General features: G+C 37.4%; 1 protein-coding gene across 2 annotated transcripts in view; it reads left to right on the top strand.

Moving 5' to 3' along the window:
- FBXW7 (F-box and WD repeat domain containing 7) overlaps window positions 1-14,482 on the top strand; it is a 146,320-nt gene that overhangs the window by 40,866 nt on the left and 90,972 nt on the right. For both annotated transcript variants that reach the window (XM_063136268.1, XM_063136267.1), the window contains exon 2: window positions 9,421-9,987. In XM_063136268.1, coding sequence (XP_062992338.1) covers window positions 9,490-9,987 — 498 coding nt within the window. In that variant the 5' untranslated portion in view covers window positions 9,421-9,489. The remainder of the gene's footprint in view (window positions 1-9,420; window positions 9,988-14,482) is intronic.

The following is a 14,482-nucleotide window of genomic DNA, read 5'->3' as shown; positions in this document are numbered from 1 at the left end:
AGCTCTCTTCCAAAAGTCTATAGTAATGCTGTACTTTCTGGCTACGACCTTTCTCCATTTCTTCCTGACAATCTGCTCCATGTATCCAATCACTTCCCTCATCTTAATTTCCTGAGTAAAATATTTTTATTATCCTTGAACCATCATTCAGTGGCTTGGCCCTCACATTTTAAATATGGCTTGTTTATGTAGAGTAAAGATCTCTATTTTACATGAGTATTGCAAAATATTAAAGTATAGAAAACTACCACGATGAGAGCAAATATTAATTCAATTATCCGAAAAGCTGCCAGACCAAAGTTTCAGCTGTCTCATGTTAGCTCCAGCTCTACAAAGCTGGAAATTGGATGCTAAGTCTGATGCCTTCACTGATGTGCCCCATTGTCCATAATGATGATGTGCAGTGTTACAAAATGTGCTTGCTTACAGCTTATGTATCCACACTTGTCCTTGGTCTTTACATATGTGCGGTCTTTCAACCCAGGTTCATTTGTAGGCATAATCTGAGCCCTGGATTAAGTTGGATTCTGTGCCTGTGAACAAATCAGATGTGGAAATCATGTAGACAGTGGACAGTTCAGGTGTTAAAAAATCATCTGTGGAGGAGAGTTGGGCATGGATGCACCAGCTCTGCTCCCAGCCTCCCATTCCCTTCTTGGGGAATGTCAAAAGGGAAAGGTTATGAGAGGCCTTGATCCTTCTCCTTCACCCTACCTGTGCATTCCATGTGCCCCCATTTCATGAGGGTCAGACTACATATTTCTTTAATGAAGTAGGTAGTAGCTTCATCTTAACTCAAAAGTGCAGGGAACCAGATATAGATTGGAAAACCTCCCATGGGGATAGGGGACTTTAACCCTTTGCCATCATTATGGTCCCTATCTGGATTGGGAATCAGAACTAATGAAGTATTGCCTTCCTCAACAAGCCTGAATAAAGTACATCAGTAGTTAAGAACATCTAGTCCAGCACTCTGTTCACACAGTGGACAACCAGCTCCATCAAAATTTGACAGAAATAAATGAAAGGCCTGACTCAAAACCTTGAGTGAAAGTAGTACATGTCTTTGAATTTTCAGCACCTCTTAATTTGCTGTTCCCTGTAAAAAAAAAATTGGATTGGTTTGAAATTTGGCACAATTGAGCTAATAACATGGATGCCAAGATTCATGGTATTAGCTCAATAGGTATCATTTTCATAAGCAATAAAAATGTGATACTCATATCGGCAGAACCTTTTTGTTGTTGCTACTTCTGTGCCCCTTTAATCAATTATCATTGTTTTTTCTAATCTCTTTACTTGTTTGGTCTTCTTACCCTATAATTTAAGAACATAAGAAGTGCCCTGATGCTGGATCAGACCAAGGGTCTATTTAGTCCAGCTCTCTGTTCACACAGTGGCCAGCCAGCCATCAGCCAGGAATTAGACCACACATAGGGTGAAATCCAACATACAAGCTACTTAGTGTAGACCCACTGAAGTGACTAAGTCTTAACTAATAAGTCCCATTTATTTCAATGTATGTGCTGTAAGTAAGACTTACGTATTTTAGCCATAAGCTATAGAATGTGGGTAAAATATGTATCAAAGTGTGTATCTTATGTATCCAGGATGGTTCCATCCACATACAAGAGGGAAGTATCAGCAAGCTTTGGGAACCCCTAGGTTTGCACTAGTATGGAAAAAAATATTTAGGGAAAAAAAACCCAAGGGGAGGGACCCAAAAAGCATTCCAATGAGGACTTATCAGGCGCAATGGGCATGAGGGCTCATTGTTGCGGGGACAGAAGATGACAGAATAGAATGGAGTATCTTGGAAGACGGAATATTAGATGTCTGGAATCCTGATCAAGAGCGCTCCCACACCCTCTGGCAACAATTTGATGCAGGCTGCACTTGTTGACAGTGTAATGTCCTAATCCACACAACACAGTAACTCATAAAGCTTCAAGTAGTTAAATATTTTGATAACATAATATTATATAAACTATTTTTCATTTGATCTATCAATAGATAGTAGAACTAATATTAACATGAAAATGCTGCTGTTTGTGTCTATTTAGGATGGGATCCAAACAGACTCATGATCAACAGAAAAGTTCTTCCTCTTGCTTATGAGGCTTGGTGATTTTATTTTCTGACTACACCTCCTTTGTGTGCTATGATCCCATGGCCTTCGATAGTAGCTTTTGGGGGAGTGTGGGAAGGTGGGCTGAAAAAGTCATGGTATATGATCCATATTAGATGTAGTGCTTGGAATCTGCCCATAGAGTTTAAAGTTCATTCTATATTCTGGTTCCCTCCAATGAAAGTGAAGGTAGCGGATTGGCAGAAAAAAATTCTCTAGAAAGCTTTATATGGTAAGGATAAACATTTTAATTTTAAAAGAATCAAAATGATAATTGAAATGGAGTTCAATTCTTATTGTAAAATGCTCTTCTGATTTAATCTTTCTCATAAATGTTTATAGCTGGCAAGTTTGTTCAGAAATGTAATATCCCCAATTCAGCAACTTGTGCACATAGGCTTACTGCCTCTGATACTGGAGGTAGCATAGAGGCTTGTAGTCTCTGATACTTGAAGTAGTTATATAGGCATCTAGATTAGTAGCCATTGATAACATTCTCCTCCATCAATTTGTCTAAACCCCTTTTAAAACCATCCAAACTGGTGGCCATCACGACGTCTTCTGGTAGCAAATTGCATTGTCAACACAGTGGGAATAAATTGATGGGAAACCTTATTGGGAAAGTTATGTTTATACAGCCCGAAATACAATACTTAGACATCTCACATTTTGGGCTTGAAAGGGAGAATATTTCTTTTTGTGGTATAATACAGAGCCATTTAAAAACAGAAGCAAAATAAAAAGCATAAAATAAAAAAGCAGTAAACAATTAAAAACACATAAGCAAGGGGTAGAAATAATACAGTACAATAAAGCCAAAGGAAAGCCAGTAGCAAAATCAAACAATGCTGAGAACTAAAGGAATTAAAAACAATTTTTAAAATGCCTAGGAGAATAAAAAGGTGGCACCTGGTGCCCCAAAGGCTATAATGTAGGTACCAGATGAGCTTCTCTGGAGAGAGCATTTCACAGACAGAGTGTCACAAATGTAAAGGTCACCCGCCTTGCCTGGGAGCACCTGGAGGAAGGTCTTGATAAACTTAGGGTACATGTAAGTAGATATGGGAGAAGATGCTTCTTTAGGTTAACCTGATGCATTTTATCTGCAAGGCACGTTTAGGGGTGTTAAATATAAACACCTCCAAATATTATATTGAGTGATTATATAAGCCCCAGTGGCTTACTTAAATCACAATGTGTGCCCACCATATGCAGGGAAACTCCCTCCTGCATGTCCAGCATAGAAGGCCAAGAGGGCTGTTGGTTGCTCTGTCCCTTTGTCAGAACCCCGCTGTGTTTCTATGGGGCTTATTTTGATCATGAGAAAAGGCCCTGTATGTCTAGCATAAAAACATGATGGGCTGATGACAAACAAACAGAAACATGATTTTGAATGTCAGGATCCTAAGGGATTTGGTGTGAACTTTAGCTGAGCCCCTTGGGATTGTGTTGAGTCCAGGTGGGAAATCGGTGTGTAGAAATCTGGGTCTAAGGAACCTTTTGATGAATGGGTATGATCCCAATTGTTCTTTCTCGGTGTTTCTCATGAAACTAAACAGTGCCAAAACCTGTCTCCTCAACAGGAGGAGGTTTACAGACAGGCCTGTAGGAAGTCTGAAAGGTTTATAGGATCGTAGAGTTGGAAGCACCATCCCTGACATGACTGCTCAGTCTCTGCTTGAAGGAAAACCCACCACCTCCCTAGCCAGTTGGTTCCATGGTCTGACAGCTGTGACAGTTAGGAATTTTTTTTCCTGATGTTTAACCAAAATCTGCCTTTGGTGGGGAAGGCAGATCAAGTTGCGAATTTCACCTGCTGACAGATCCCTTCTAGTTTGATCCAGGATTGGAAGGCTTTCCAGGTCCGCTTGTAAGACCTATTGGTTGAATCCTCCTGGATTTCAGCAGGATAACTAGTACTGTGGAAGAATAGCATTGTGCGTCAGCAATCTCTACTCAACCTTCAAGATGGTCAGCTTTAGTAATCCCTGTTTTACCTGAAGGATGGGTCCCACTGGGATGGGAGCAGAAGTGTTTTGAGTCATTGAGAGTCATTGGTGTCTGGGCCACTAAGAAAATTAAAACATGTATCCAATATTTGACCAGTAAAATGCCTAACCCTTAATTCATTTGTAATTTCCTCCTACCTTCCCTTCTCCTTTGCACACATGAGGAGATTGAAAGTTTCTACTCTTGGATTTGAAGTAATCACAGCATCCTGTTGCACTCAAACATGAGGAACTGTGGCTTTTTCTAACTATTGGTTAGTTAAAACAAACCATTTTTTTAAAGATTTCAGCAAATAATTGCTAGTTCAAGATCATTTCCTGGAACAGTATCTACAAAATTTGGCATTGGTATATAATATAAGGGAATATAATGCCCCGAATTCATTTGCAATTGTTGACATACGAGTTTGAATTATATATAACAAGCTAGGATTTGGTAAATAACCTCTGTACAACAGCAAATATATTGCAAGTTTAAAAATAAGTTTCAGTTGAAAGCATCTTAAGTATAAACTAAACATGAACTAGAATTTTTATAAAATAAAATTCAGGTAATGGTAATCATATTCCTGTATTACTTCTTTCCCCCAGTACCAGTTCCCCATTTATACTGATAATTTATATCAGGCAAATATTTTGCCAGGTATAAATAAAATAAGTTGTATCCTTTTCAAAGATAATTGTGGCGGAGAGGAATCCCCCAAAAGTCAATGCTTTGTTTCATAAATTGGGTGTATGTGTGTGTTCCTCTCTGCCACAGTTATCTTTGAAAAGGACGCAACTTCCAGTTAAAGAAGGTGGATTTGGTTTTCATCAGGCTTATGTATTGACTTGTACTGAATTTTGGTATTGCCTCTTTACATTGGATTATCTGCCTTGGTCAGTTTTGAAACCTTCTTGTCTGGTTCCTCTCTCTAAATGGATGGCATTACGTTCTAGGCATACAAAAACAGATAGAGATTCTACTGTTAGAAATATAAAGCACATAATGTCATGTCAATTACACTTTTGGTCCATTTTCTCATGCTAAATTGACCATGGGTCAAGCCAGATATAAAAATTGGTAAGAACATGTTTTTGTGGGGGACATGGAGCAGATAAGGCATTTTTTTACACTTTAGATTAGATGGTTAGTGCTGATGATGAGTTCATGTCGTTTTCTATCTTGCATGCCAAATATGATGTGCCAGCTATGGCTGAACGACAATACTTGCAATTACAGCATTTGCTAGTATTTAGGTTTGGCGCTGCTGCTTTTACAGCATCAGAATCTCTGCTGTTATTGGAAAGACTCAGGCAAAGCGACCCCCTATCCATGTCTATAGAACAAATCCTACCAGACTAATCTGATCTCATTCTTTGATCAGGTAACCTCCCTTGTGGACTGTGGGAATGTTGTGGACATAATATATCTTGACTTCAGCAAAGCTTTTGAAAAAGTAACCCATGACGTTCGGATCAGCAAACTAGCTAAAAGTGGGCTAGATGGAATAACTATTAGGTGGATACACAATTGGCTACAGAATTGGACTCAAAGAGTACTTATCAATGATACCGTCTCAAACTGTGGAGAGGTAACGAGTGGGGTATTGCAGGGCTTAGTCCTGGGCTCAGTGCTCTTCAACATTTTTATTCAAGACTTGGATGAAGAGGTGCAGGGAATGCTTATCAAATTTGCAGATGACACAAAATTGGGTGGGATAGCTAATACCTTGGAAGACAGAAGCAAACTTTGAAGGGATCTTGATAGGCTGGAGCGCTGGGCTGAAAACAACAGAATGAAATACAGAAAAATGCCAAATTCTACACCTAGGAAAAAGAAACTAAATGCACAGTTACAAGATGGGGGATATTTGGCTCAGCAATAATATAAGCGAGAAGGACATTGGAATTTTTGTAGATTACAAGCCGAATATGAGCCAACAGTGTGATGTGGCTGCAAAAAAAAGGAAATGCTATTTTGGGATGCATTAATAGAAGTATAGCTTCCAAATCGCGCAAAGTACTGGTTCCCCTCTATTTAGCATTGGTTGGGCCTCATCTTGAGTATTGTGTCCTGTTCTGTGCCCCACAATTCAAGAAGCTGGAAGGGTTTCAGAGGAGGGCAACAAGGATGATCAGGGGTCTGGAAATAAAGCTCTATGAGGAGAAACTGGGCATGTTTAGCCTGGAGAAGAGAACTGAGGGGAGACATGATAGCACTCTTCAAATACTTGAAAGGTTGTCACACAGAGGTGGGCCAGGATCTCTTCTCAATCATCCCAGGGTGCAGGACATGGACTAATGGTTTCAAGTTACAGGAAGCCAGATTCTGACTGAATATCAGGAAAAACTTCCTGACAGAGCAGTACGACAATGGAACCAGTTACCTAGGGAGCTTGTGGGCTCCCCCACACTAGAGGCATTCAAGAGGCAGCTGGACAGCCATCTGCCAGGTATGCTTTAAGGTGGATTCTTGCATTGAGCAGGGGGTTGGACTCGATGGCCTTATAGGCCCCTTCCAGCTCTACTATTCTGTGATTCTTTGTGTTCAGTTTCAGTTACTCTTGCTGGAGAAAGGAAGGGGGAGCAATTTTTGCTAATTTCCCCTTCCCCCTTGTGCCCCCCCCCCCGCAAAGGCATTCCAAAGGGTTGGAGTACTATTCCATTGTCTATTAGATTGTCTACTCCTGGCCACCCTATTGACCGCTTCTTGAGGTGATTTTGTAGTATTGTTAGAAATCAAATTTGAAATTATAAATAGTTTATAATTATGGCAGTGAGAAACATCTAATAAATCTAGGAAATACAGGTTTTTTAATTAGATAAAAAATGGAAATCATTTTAGACAAATATGGACTAAGTCTATCTTTTAATTTTTACCAAAAACTTCTAAAATGTTAGGTATTAATGTGATATTATATATCTCCTCTTATATCATAGCAAAGTATTAAGTACTACTACTTCTTCTGTGTATGTTGTTTTCTCCATAATAAACTGATTGGCAAATGCCACTAATTTTATAAGATAGTTAATAAACAGCAATAAACAGCCCAGTTTCCCCCCCATTGGATTTGCAGTATGCAAAGTGTTTACAAATATTCAAGGAGGGTTGAACACCAATTCCTTAGCTCTTTTTAATAATTAAAAACCTGTTTTAAAATGACGAACTAAATTATGGACCTATTGATGGTTATTCATAGATGATGATGCTTACTGATGCTTTACACCTTTTGCTAGCTTTTCTCAGTTAACTTGATATGCAGAAGAGACTGCCCTCTAGTGGAGTAATATGAAAATTCACCTAACATGTTACCCCATTTTTAGCCTCCAACCTTACCTGACAGTGCCTTTAATCAGTGTGCTAACTGACTAAAAGTGTTAACTTGTGGTAGGAAGATAATTTTATGTCTAAGCTGCACAATTTCAGTAACTCTGTATGTGCAAAGGTGCTTGTGTATCACTGGTAGGAAGATGATAATATATGTGTAGTATTTGCATATCTGCTTTAAGTGAACCATATGCTTCTGAGAAAGATATATGCCTCTCATTGATATGTTTATATGCAGAATTATCTTTAGTATGTTTAGTGCATTGCGATATATGAAATCTGCTTGAAATTCTTATGTTCATTGCTTTAGAGTCTGTTTCAGATATGGTATACAGATTTTGTAAATAAATAAATAACATATAATTTAAAATACCATCGGAAATTTGGGTTTGAAACCCATCTCTTACAAAATAAGCTGCAATCCTATGCACATTAGACAGGAAAAAAAAGGCTTACAACTCCCAACATGCCCCAGCCAGCCTTGCTAGCTGGGGCATCCTGGGAGATGTATGATTTTTTTTCTGTCAAAACATGCATAGGATTGTGCCCTTAGTCACTGAAGATTTTTTGAAAAAAATAAGGTGGAGCTCAGGCACAAATAAGAGATTGTGAATAGGGATCACTATGATCACTATGAAACAATGGCCTATGAGTGGTCCCTTCAAAATAGCCCAGAAGACTTTTATAGCGAACATATAACAGTTTTAACTTATGAGACAGAGTAATTTTATGATTTATGAAGGCTTGTAAGTAAAGATGTGTTAAGCTTCCTTTTTAAAATCACAGGATTTTAGTATAAAAGCAATTCATATGCTAATTTGATTACGCAGACATCTGGAAATGGGTTTATATTTGTATTCAGCTAAGAATTTTGCATTTCTGCTACAACTGTTGCAAGTGCAGTCTGTACCTGACAGACGTTGGCCTTGATCTGGGGAACTTCAAGCACAGAAGTTCTCAGTGTCTCTGTTCTTCTGCTCATCAGAGTTCCATTCCCCATCCCAGTCTGTTGACCCAACATTAGTCATATAAATGTAGATAGAGCTGATCACCTATTAGACAGGCCTGAGAGTAAAAAGTATGGATTTTCATATAGTTCAGCATATATATCCCATGCTATACACTCAACAGGTGACACAGCTGACACTGCTAATCCCATTTTAAATGAGTACGTGCCCAGAACAGGATAACTGCTCCCATAACCTTAGGGGCTTTTGTGTGGGTATTTCCCTCCATCTCAACAGCAGTCTTTTGTTCTAGCATTTGCAGCCAAGCTACACTGAGAGGCTGTTTCTCAAGCAGATTGGCTTCTTTGGATTAGGATGATAGCATCTATGATATTTAAAGATCTTATAAGCAGCCCCAGAAGGGTGTTTAAATTTTAAGTCTTTTTGCATGCCTTTGTATTCAACAGAATAGCCAAGTATTTCTTCAGTGTTGAAGAGCTTTCTCAAGCTTTCAGTCTGTTATCAGCTATGTTCATGTGTATGTTCCTGAAGATGCATTGCCATATAAAATCATTAGCATAACTGTGGAAAGTACATTCTCTGCAACCAGCTGCGAATGAAATAGATTTTTAGAAGTAGCTACACAAAAACAATCAATTTCATTATCTATTTTACTTTCATTATAATTCATACTGTCCAGGGTGCCAAATTTAGGTTTTATGGACCACAAATGCTTCATTATATTAGGGGGGACATTTAGTGTTCAGTGTTCATATTCTCATTTCCATTTCGGAACTCCGATTTACTGTAAAGGTATAAAACTAATTTAAAATGCATTAGAAGAGGACTTAATTTGATGTTGGTATGCCATATTACAACTCCAAATTTGAAATAAAGTTGCCATACTGGGCTTAGAATGGTTCTGGGTCAGACAGATACTTTTAGCCTAGATCTGTATACATAACTGACATGTTAATGAAGTGTATAACCTATGTAACAATTATCTTCTTCTCCTTCTCTTCTCAGAATGTGAAAACATTTGCATCTTCAGATAGTCTAGCAAAGGTCCAAGAAGTAGCAAGCTGGCTTTTGGAAATGAATCAAGAACTGCTGTCTGTTGGCAGTAAGAGACGACGAACTGGTGGGTCTATTCGAGGTAATGCTTCCTCAAGCCAAGTAGATGAAGAGCAGATGAATCGAGTTGTAGAGGAGGAGCAACAGCAACAGTTACGGCAACAAGAAGAGGTGCATGTTGCAAGGAATGGGGAAATAGGTGGAGGGGAACCTGGACTCTGTCACAGAAATGAATCCCAACATGAACAGTTAGAAGAAAACAACAATAGATTTATCGCAGTGGATGAAGAATACTCTGGCAACCAAGAAGAGGAGGAAGAAGATGAACATGCTGGTGAACAAGAGGAGGAGGAGATGGAGGAAGAGGAAGAAATGGATCAGGATAGTGATGATTTTGATCAATCTGATGAAAGCAGCAGAGACGATGAACACACACATAGTAATAGTGTCACAAATTCAAATAGCATCATGGACTTAGCAATACATCAGCAGTCATCTCCATTCTACATAAAATCAAAGGTGAGTAAAGTTAAATTCTTTTAAGCAAACCACTGAAAAATGGTGAGTAATAACTTAAATTCTTCTTCTAGAATGTGTGTGTATATATCTGGGATGTACTTCCGTGGAAGTATTGATTGTATCAGTATTCAGATATTTTTCTTATTTACTTTGAAAGAATAATTCTATTACTCTAACAATAAATACCACAGTACAGCTGCCTTCTTCCTGCACTCTGATCTTATAATTGTGCTAAGAAACACTTCAAAAGAATTGCTGTTTTTTCCTTTGAAATGATGTGAAATGAAATCAGTATAGTTGTGCATATTAGCTGAAATAGTATGGATTAGCAGGTTTTGTGACAAAATACTTTCAGCACTTTACCTTGAAACCTGTATCTGAAGCTGCTAATGAAAACTGAATAGGCAATCAAGAAAATACATTTTTGTTCTTTTTCAGTGTGCCTGTCATCTTTCTAGGGTAAAAAATGTTTGCCATCTTACAAGTTTAAATATTTCTGTCTTATTTGTAAAACTGGCTCAGTTTTCTATCTGTGGCTAACTAAATCGACTTGTGAGACTCGATTCCAAGAAAGTGCAAGCAGGATTAGAAGTCAGGTAGAAAGCCTGGGGTACATTGGACATTGTTAATGGGGAAAAGTAGTAGTACTCTTTTAAATAATCCAGGGGAGGTTCAAGGTGAAGCAGATAGGGTTTATGATGTAAACAACAACAGTAAAGAAGCCTCTGGTCACATTAAAGATGTGAGTTTCAGAAAAATCTCCAATGGGGATTAGCAGGGACTGCGTGGCCACCTCTAGCCAGTCAAATGTTTTAGAGAATAGCACATAAGAGTCTTTATCTTATAAGTAGATCTTTGGCTATTGGGTGGTATAAAAATGTAATAAATAGTGGTTAATTTTATCATATTTTCACTACATTTAAGAGGTAGGGTTATTCATTCATTCATTCATTTATTATGTTTATATACTGCCCCATAGCCAAAGCTCTCTGGGCGGTGTACAAAAATTAGAGGTATTAACTGAGATTGGAGAGAATCAATGTTGGTTCAAGAAAATTGCTTGTATACATTTTACCTGCATAAGAGATAAAAGTCTCATGAATGAGATGATGAAGTAACAACCTGCACAACAACCCATAGTTTTACTGAAGTTATAGCACTTGCAAATACATTCAAAATAATTTGGTGACTGTTTTGTGATCACCTGTAGTTATCCTAAACTTTTTGTTTAACAAAATTTGATTTTAGCTATGTGAGCACTAGAGGGTGTAGTTAGACGCTTCAATACAGTGTTTCTGTGCTGCTTCTGCTTTGGCTGATATTCTTGAAAAGACACTTTTAAGAAATTGACCCAATTCGCACAATCATATTACAGTGGCTTGACCAAGCCACATTGTATGCTGGATGCCATTTTCGTAATTAGCTGCCCAGCATAGCTTGTCATGTCGTCCAAACCTGAGCAGCATGGCTTGTTTGAGGAGGAAACAACCCTCAATTAACCCAACAACAAGCTGTTGTTATCATGTGAACCAGACCATTGAATCATTGTTTTACATATAAATATGTAAATTGTTTTACATATAAAATGTACATATTTTATAGAATGGGTAATTTTCACACCTCCTAGATTATGACAGTATTAATGTGATTACAGTAATGGAATAGAGTCACAGTTCAAATTGAAACATTTTTCCTAAAGGCCCTACCCCCCCCCCCCCCCCGGTAGACTACCTTTGAAAAAACTTTTTAGGATTTCCTTGATATTCATTCTGTACTTGAACTATTAATAAAAAAGCTTTTGGATAAATTTGATTTATATAGTACGCTTCTTGAAGTAAGGATTTATCCATCTTGCTTATGTTACTTGGCGAAAATTCAGAGTACAAGTAATTATTATTATTATTATTATTATTATTATTATTATTTATTACATTTCTATACCACCCCATAGCTAAACTTCTCTGGGCAGTTTACAAAAGATTAAAACATTAATCATTAAAAATCGATATACAAAATTTAAAAACATAAAAAGAGACAGCATACAAAGCCAACATCTATTTAAAAACAACTTTGAGTTCTCAGCTGGACCTAAAGGTATATCTGAGGTCAATTTAAACCCAACATATGCTGTTAAGTGCCTGGGAGAAGAGAAAAGTCTTGACCTGGCGCCAAAAAGTAATTCTTTTGTGCAGGTTGTTACTTCATTTTGTAGCGGTGTTCTGTGCTTAACTTAATGAGAAATTTGTGTGTGTACTTCTGTAGTCCTTAAAGTGTAAAGGAGCTCTTCAGCATCCCAAGTGAATATTTTGTTTGTTTTTGAAAGCTGTAACTGGTAACGGGACCACCTGAAGTGTAAATCACTAAAATTAGATTGGGAGTATCTTGAATATTTTATACCTTGCATATTTACAGTATGCTTAAAAACTCACATAGCACATGTTTACAAATAATGTCCTACTTAATATGCAATTTGTTCCTTCCATTTTTCTTACCTATATGGCAAGTGCAGTACCCTGGCCCATTTTTAATTTTGATTTTGCAATTGCAAACTAAGCTGATCCTAGAAACTCAATCAAAAGAATTATTTTCTGGAAACAAATTTTCACATTTCATTAGCTTGCCTTAAATGTTTTGACGTTCTAACTAAAAGTGGCAAATCAGCATGGCAGAAACACAAAGACTTTACCTGATAAATGTTGCTTGGTTCTTGCTTTACCTAGGAAAATTGAATCTCACTTATGTATACTATTTGGGTTACACCCGTTAGTTTACTTATCACTTTTTAAATTGGCTTGGTGATTTCAAATACGATAATGGAATGTCAGGCTTGCAAGCCTATTATATTTTTGAATAGGTGTCAATGCGAGGTAATGAGTGTATTACTATAAGTTCATTAGGAAAAAAATTACACAGGTGATCAATACTATACCATTAAAATGATTTAAAAACTTCACAACAAAGGTACAAACATAAGCAAATTAGTAAACAAGAAATGAACAAACTTCAAAATTCACAATAATATGCAAAATATGTTTCAGGACAGATAAAACGTATAACCGTGTTACAAATTTTATTTATTATTTATTTATTTATTTATTTATTACATTTTTATACCGCCCAATAGCCGAAGCTCTCTGGGCGGTTCACAAAAATTAAAACCATAATAAAACAACCAACAAGTTAAAAACACAAATACAAAATACAATATAAAAAGCACAACCAGGATAAAAACCACGCAGCAAAATTGATATAAGGTTAAAATACAGAGTTAAAACAGTATAATTTAAATTTAAGTTAAAATTAAGTGTTAAACTACTGAGTGAACAAATTTTCAGTCTTTTAAAGTTAATATTGTTGTTTGTCAAATGTGATTCAAATGGATAGAATTAGGGGCTCTGAGATTAGGATGGGGAAAATGGGAATGCTGAGGATTGAGGGAAGAAAGAACTTTTGCTTACAGAGGACCAGTGAATTACACCAGGAGAAGGGAAGGACGTACTGTTTGTTCAAAACGCGTGTATATAAATAAGTGTGGGTGGCAGGATGGGAGGGGACATGGTCCAAAAGGGCATCTATGCAGCACTTATTTTCTACAGATGCTTTATAAATTTGGAATTCATCCTCCAATGGAACAGCAAAGAGACACATCATGTGTGCATGGGTCTCTAATAATGCTTGTAATTTGACCAAGTGTTAAATAATCTTTCATCTTTAATTTAAACCCATTCTTGCATTATCCTGTAGTAATTGCTTGGAATAATAAGCATGCTACTTACAATGGCCTTAATGTATTTGAAACTACTAAAAATCTGTTTCCAACCTTTATTTTGTTCAACATATTTTCAAATAATACACATTATTCATGAGCTTCTAATATCTGCAAGATATTAAGCTGAATCCATTTGGAAAATACAAAGCAGACCTCAATTGCCCAGACAACTTGCCTGGCTTTCCTTTAGGCTGTAGCAAAACCAACCAGTGATTGTCCACATATTTTGGGCATTAAGCTTGGTGACACAGTGGCCTGGTACAGATGATAGATCAAGATTTTGTAACTGTCATATCCTGGCTTATTTCTCTGGTATGTTAACTGATGTTAAATCAAGAGTTTCCTGGTTCAGATTTAACAGGAACTCTGGCTTCATACAGACCATATTCTACGTGCTGAAGCAAGTGTGCGACAGCAGTGAGGAGAAGAAGATGAAGGGGTAAGGGGTGAGCCTTGGTTCTTATCCACAGCCTTGAATGATTGCCTAAACTGGCCATTGTGTGTCAAGCTGGTCAGTACTTTTAAAAAATACAGACTCTAGGATTTGTTCAGATGTTGCCTTTCTCACCTAGGAGTCCGCTCTCCCTTTGACTGAAGGAAGACTTTCTCAGCTTTCCTCCATCCATTCCCCAATGTCAGATATGCTGGGTCTTTGAAGAGTGTTGGTGCTCTCCGCAATCTGAGAAATTTCCCTTTTAAATTTTATTTCTTCATTTTTCTTTTGGC

Source organism: Elgaria multicarinata, chromosome 10 (genome assembly GCF_023053635.1).
Source record: "Elgaria multicarinata webbii isolate HBS135686 ecotype San Diego chromosome 10, rElgMul1.1.pri, whole genome shotgun sequence".
Lineage (NCBI taxonomy): Eukaryota > Metazoa > Chordata > Lepidosauria > Squamata > Anguidae > Elgaria > Elgaria multicarinata.
This window is presented reverse-complemented; position numbering and strand designations above follow the sequence as displayed.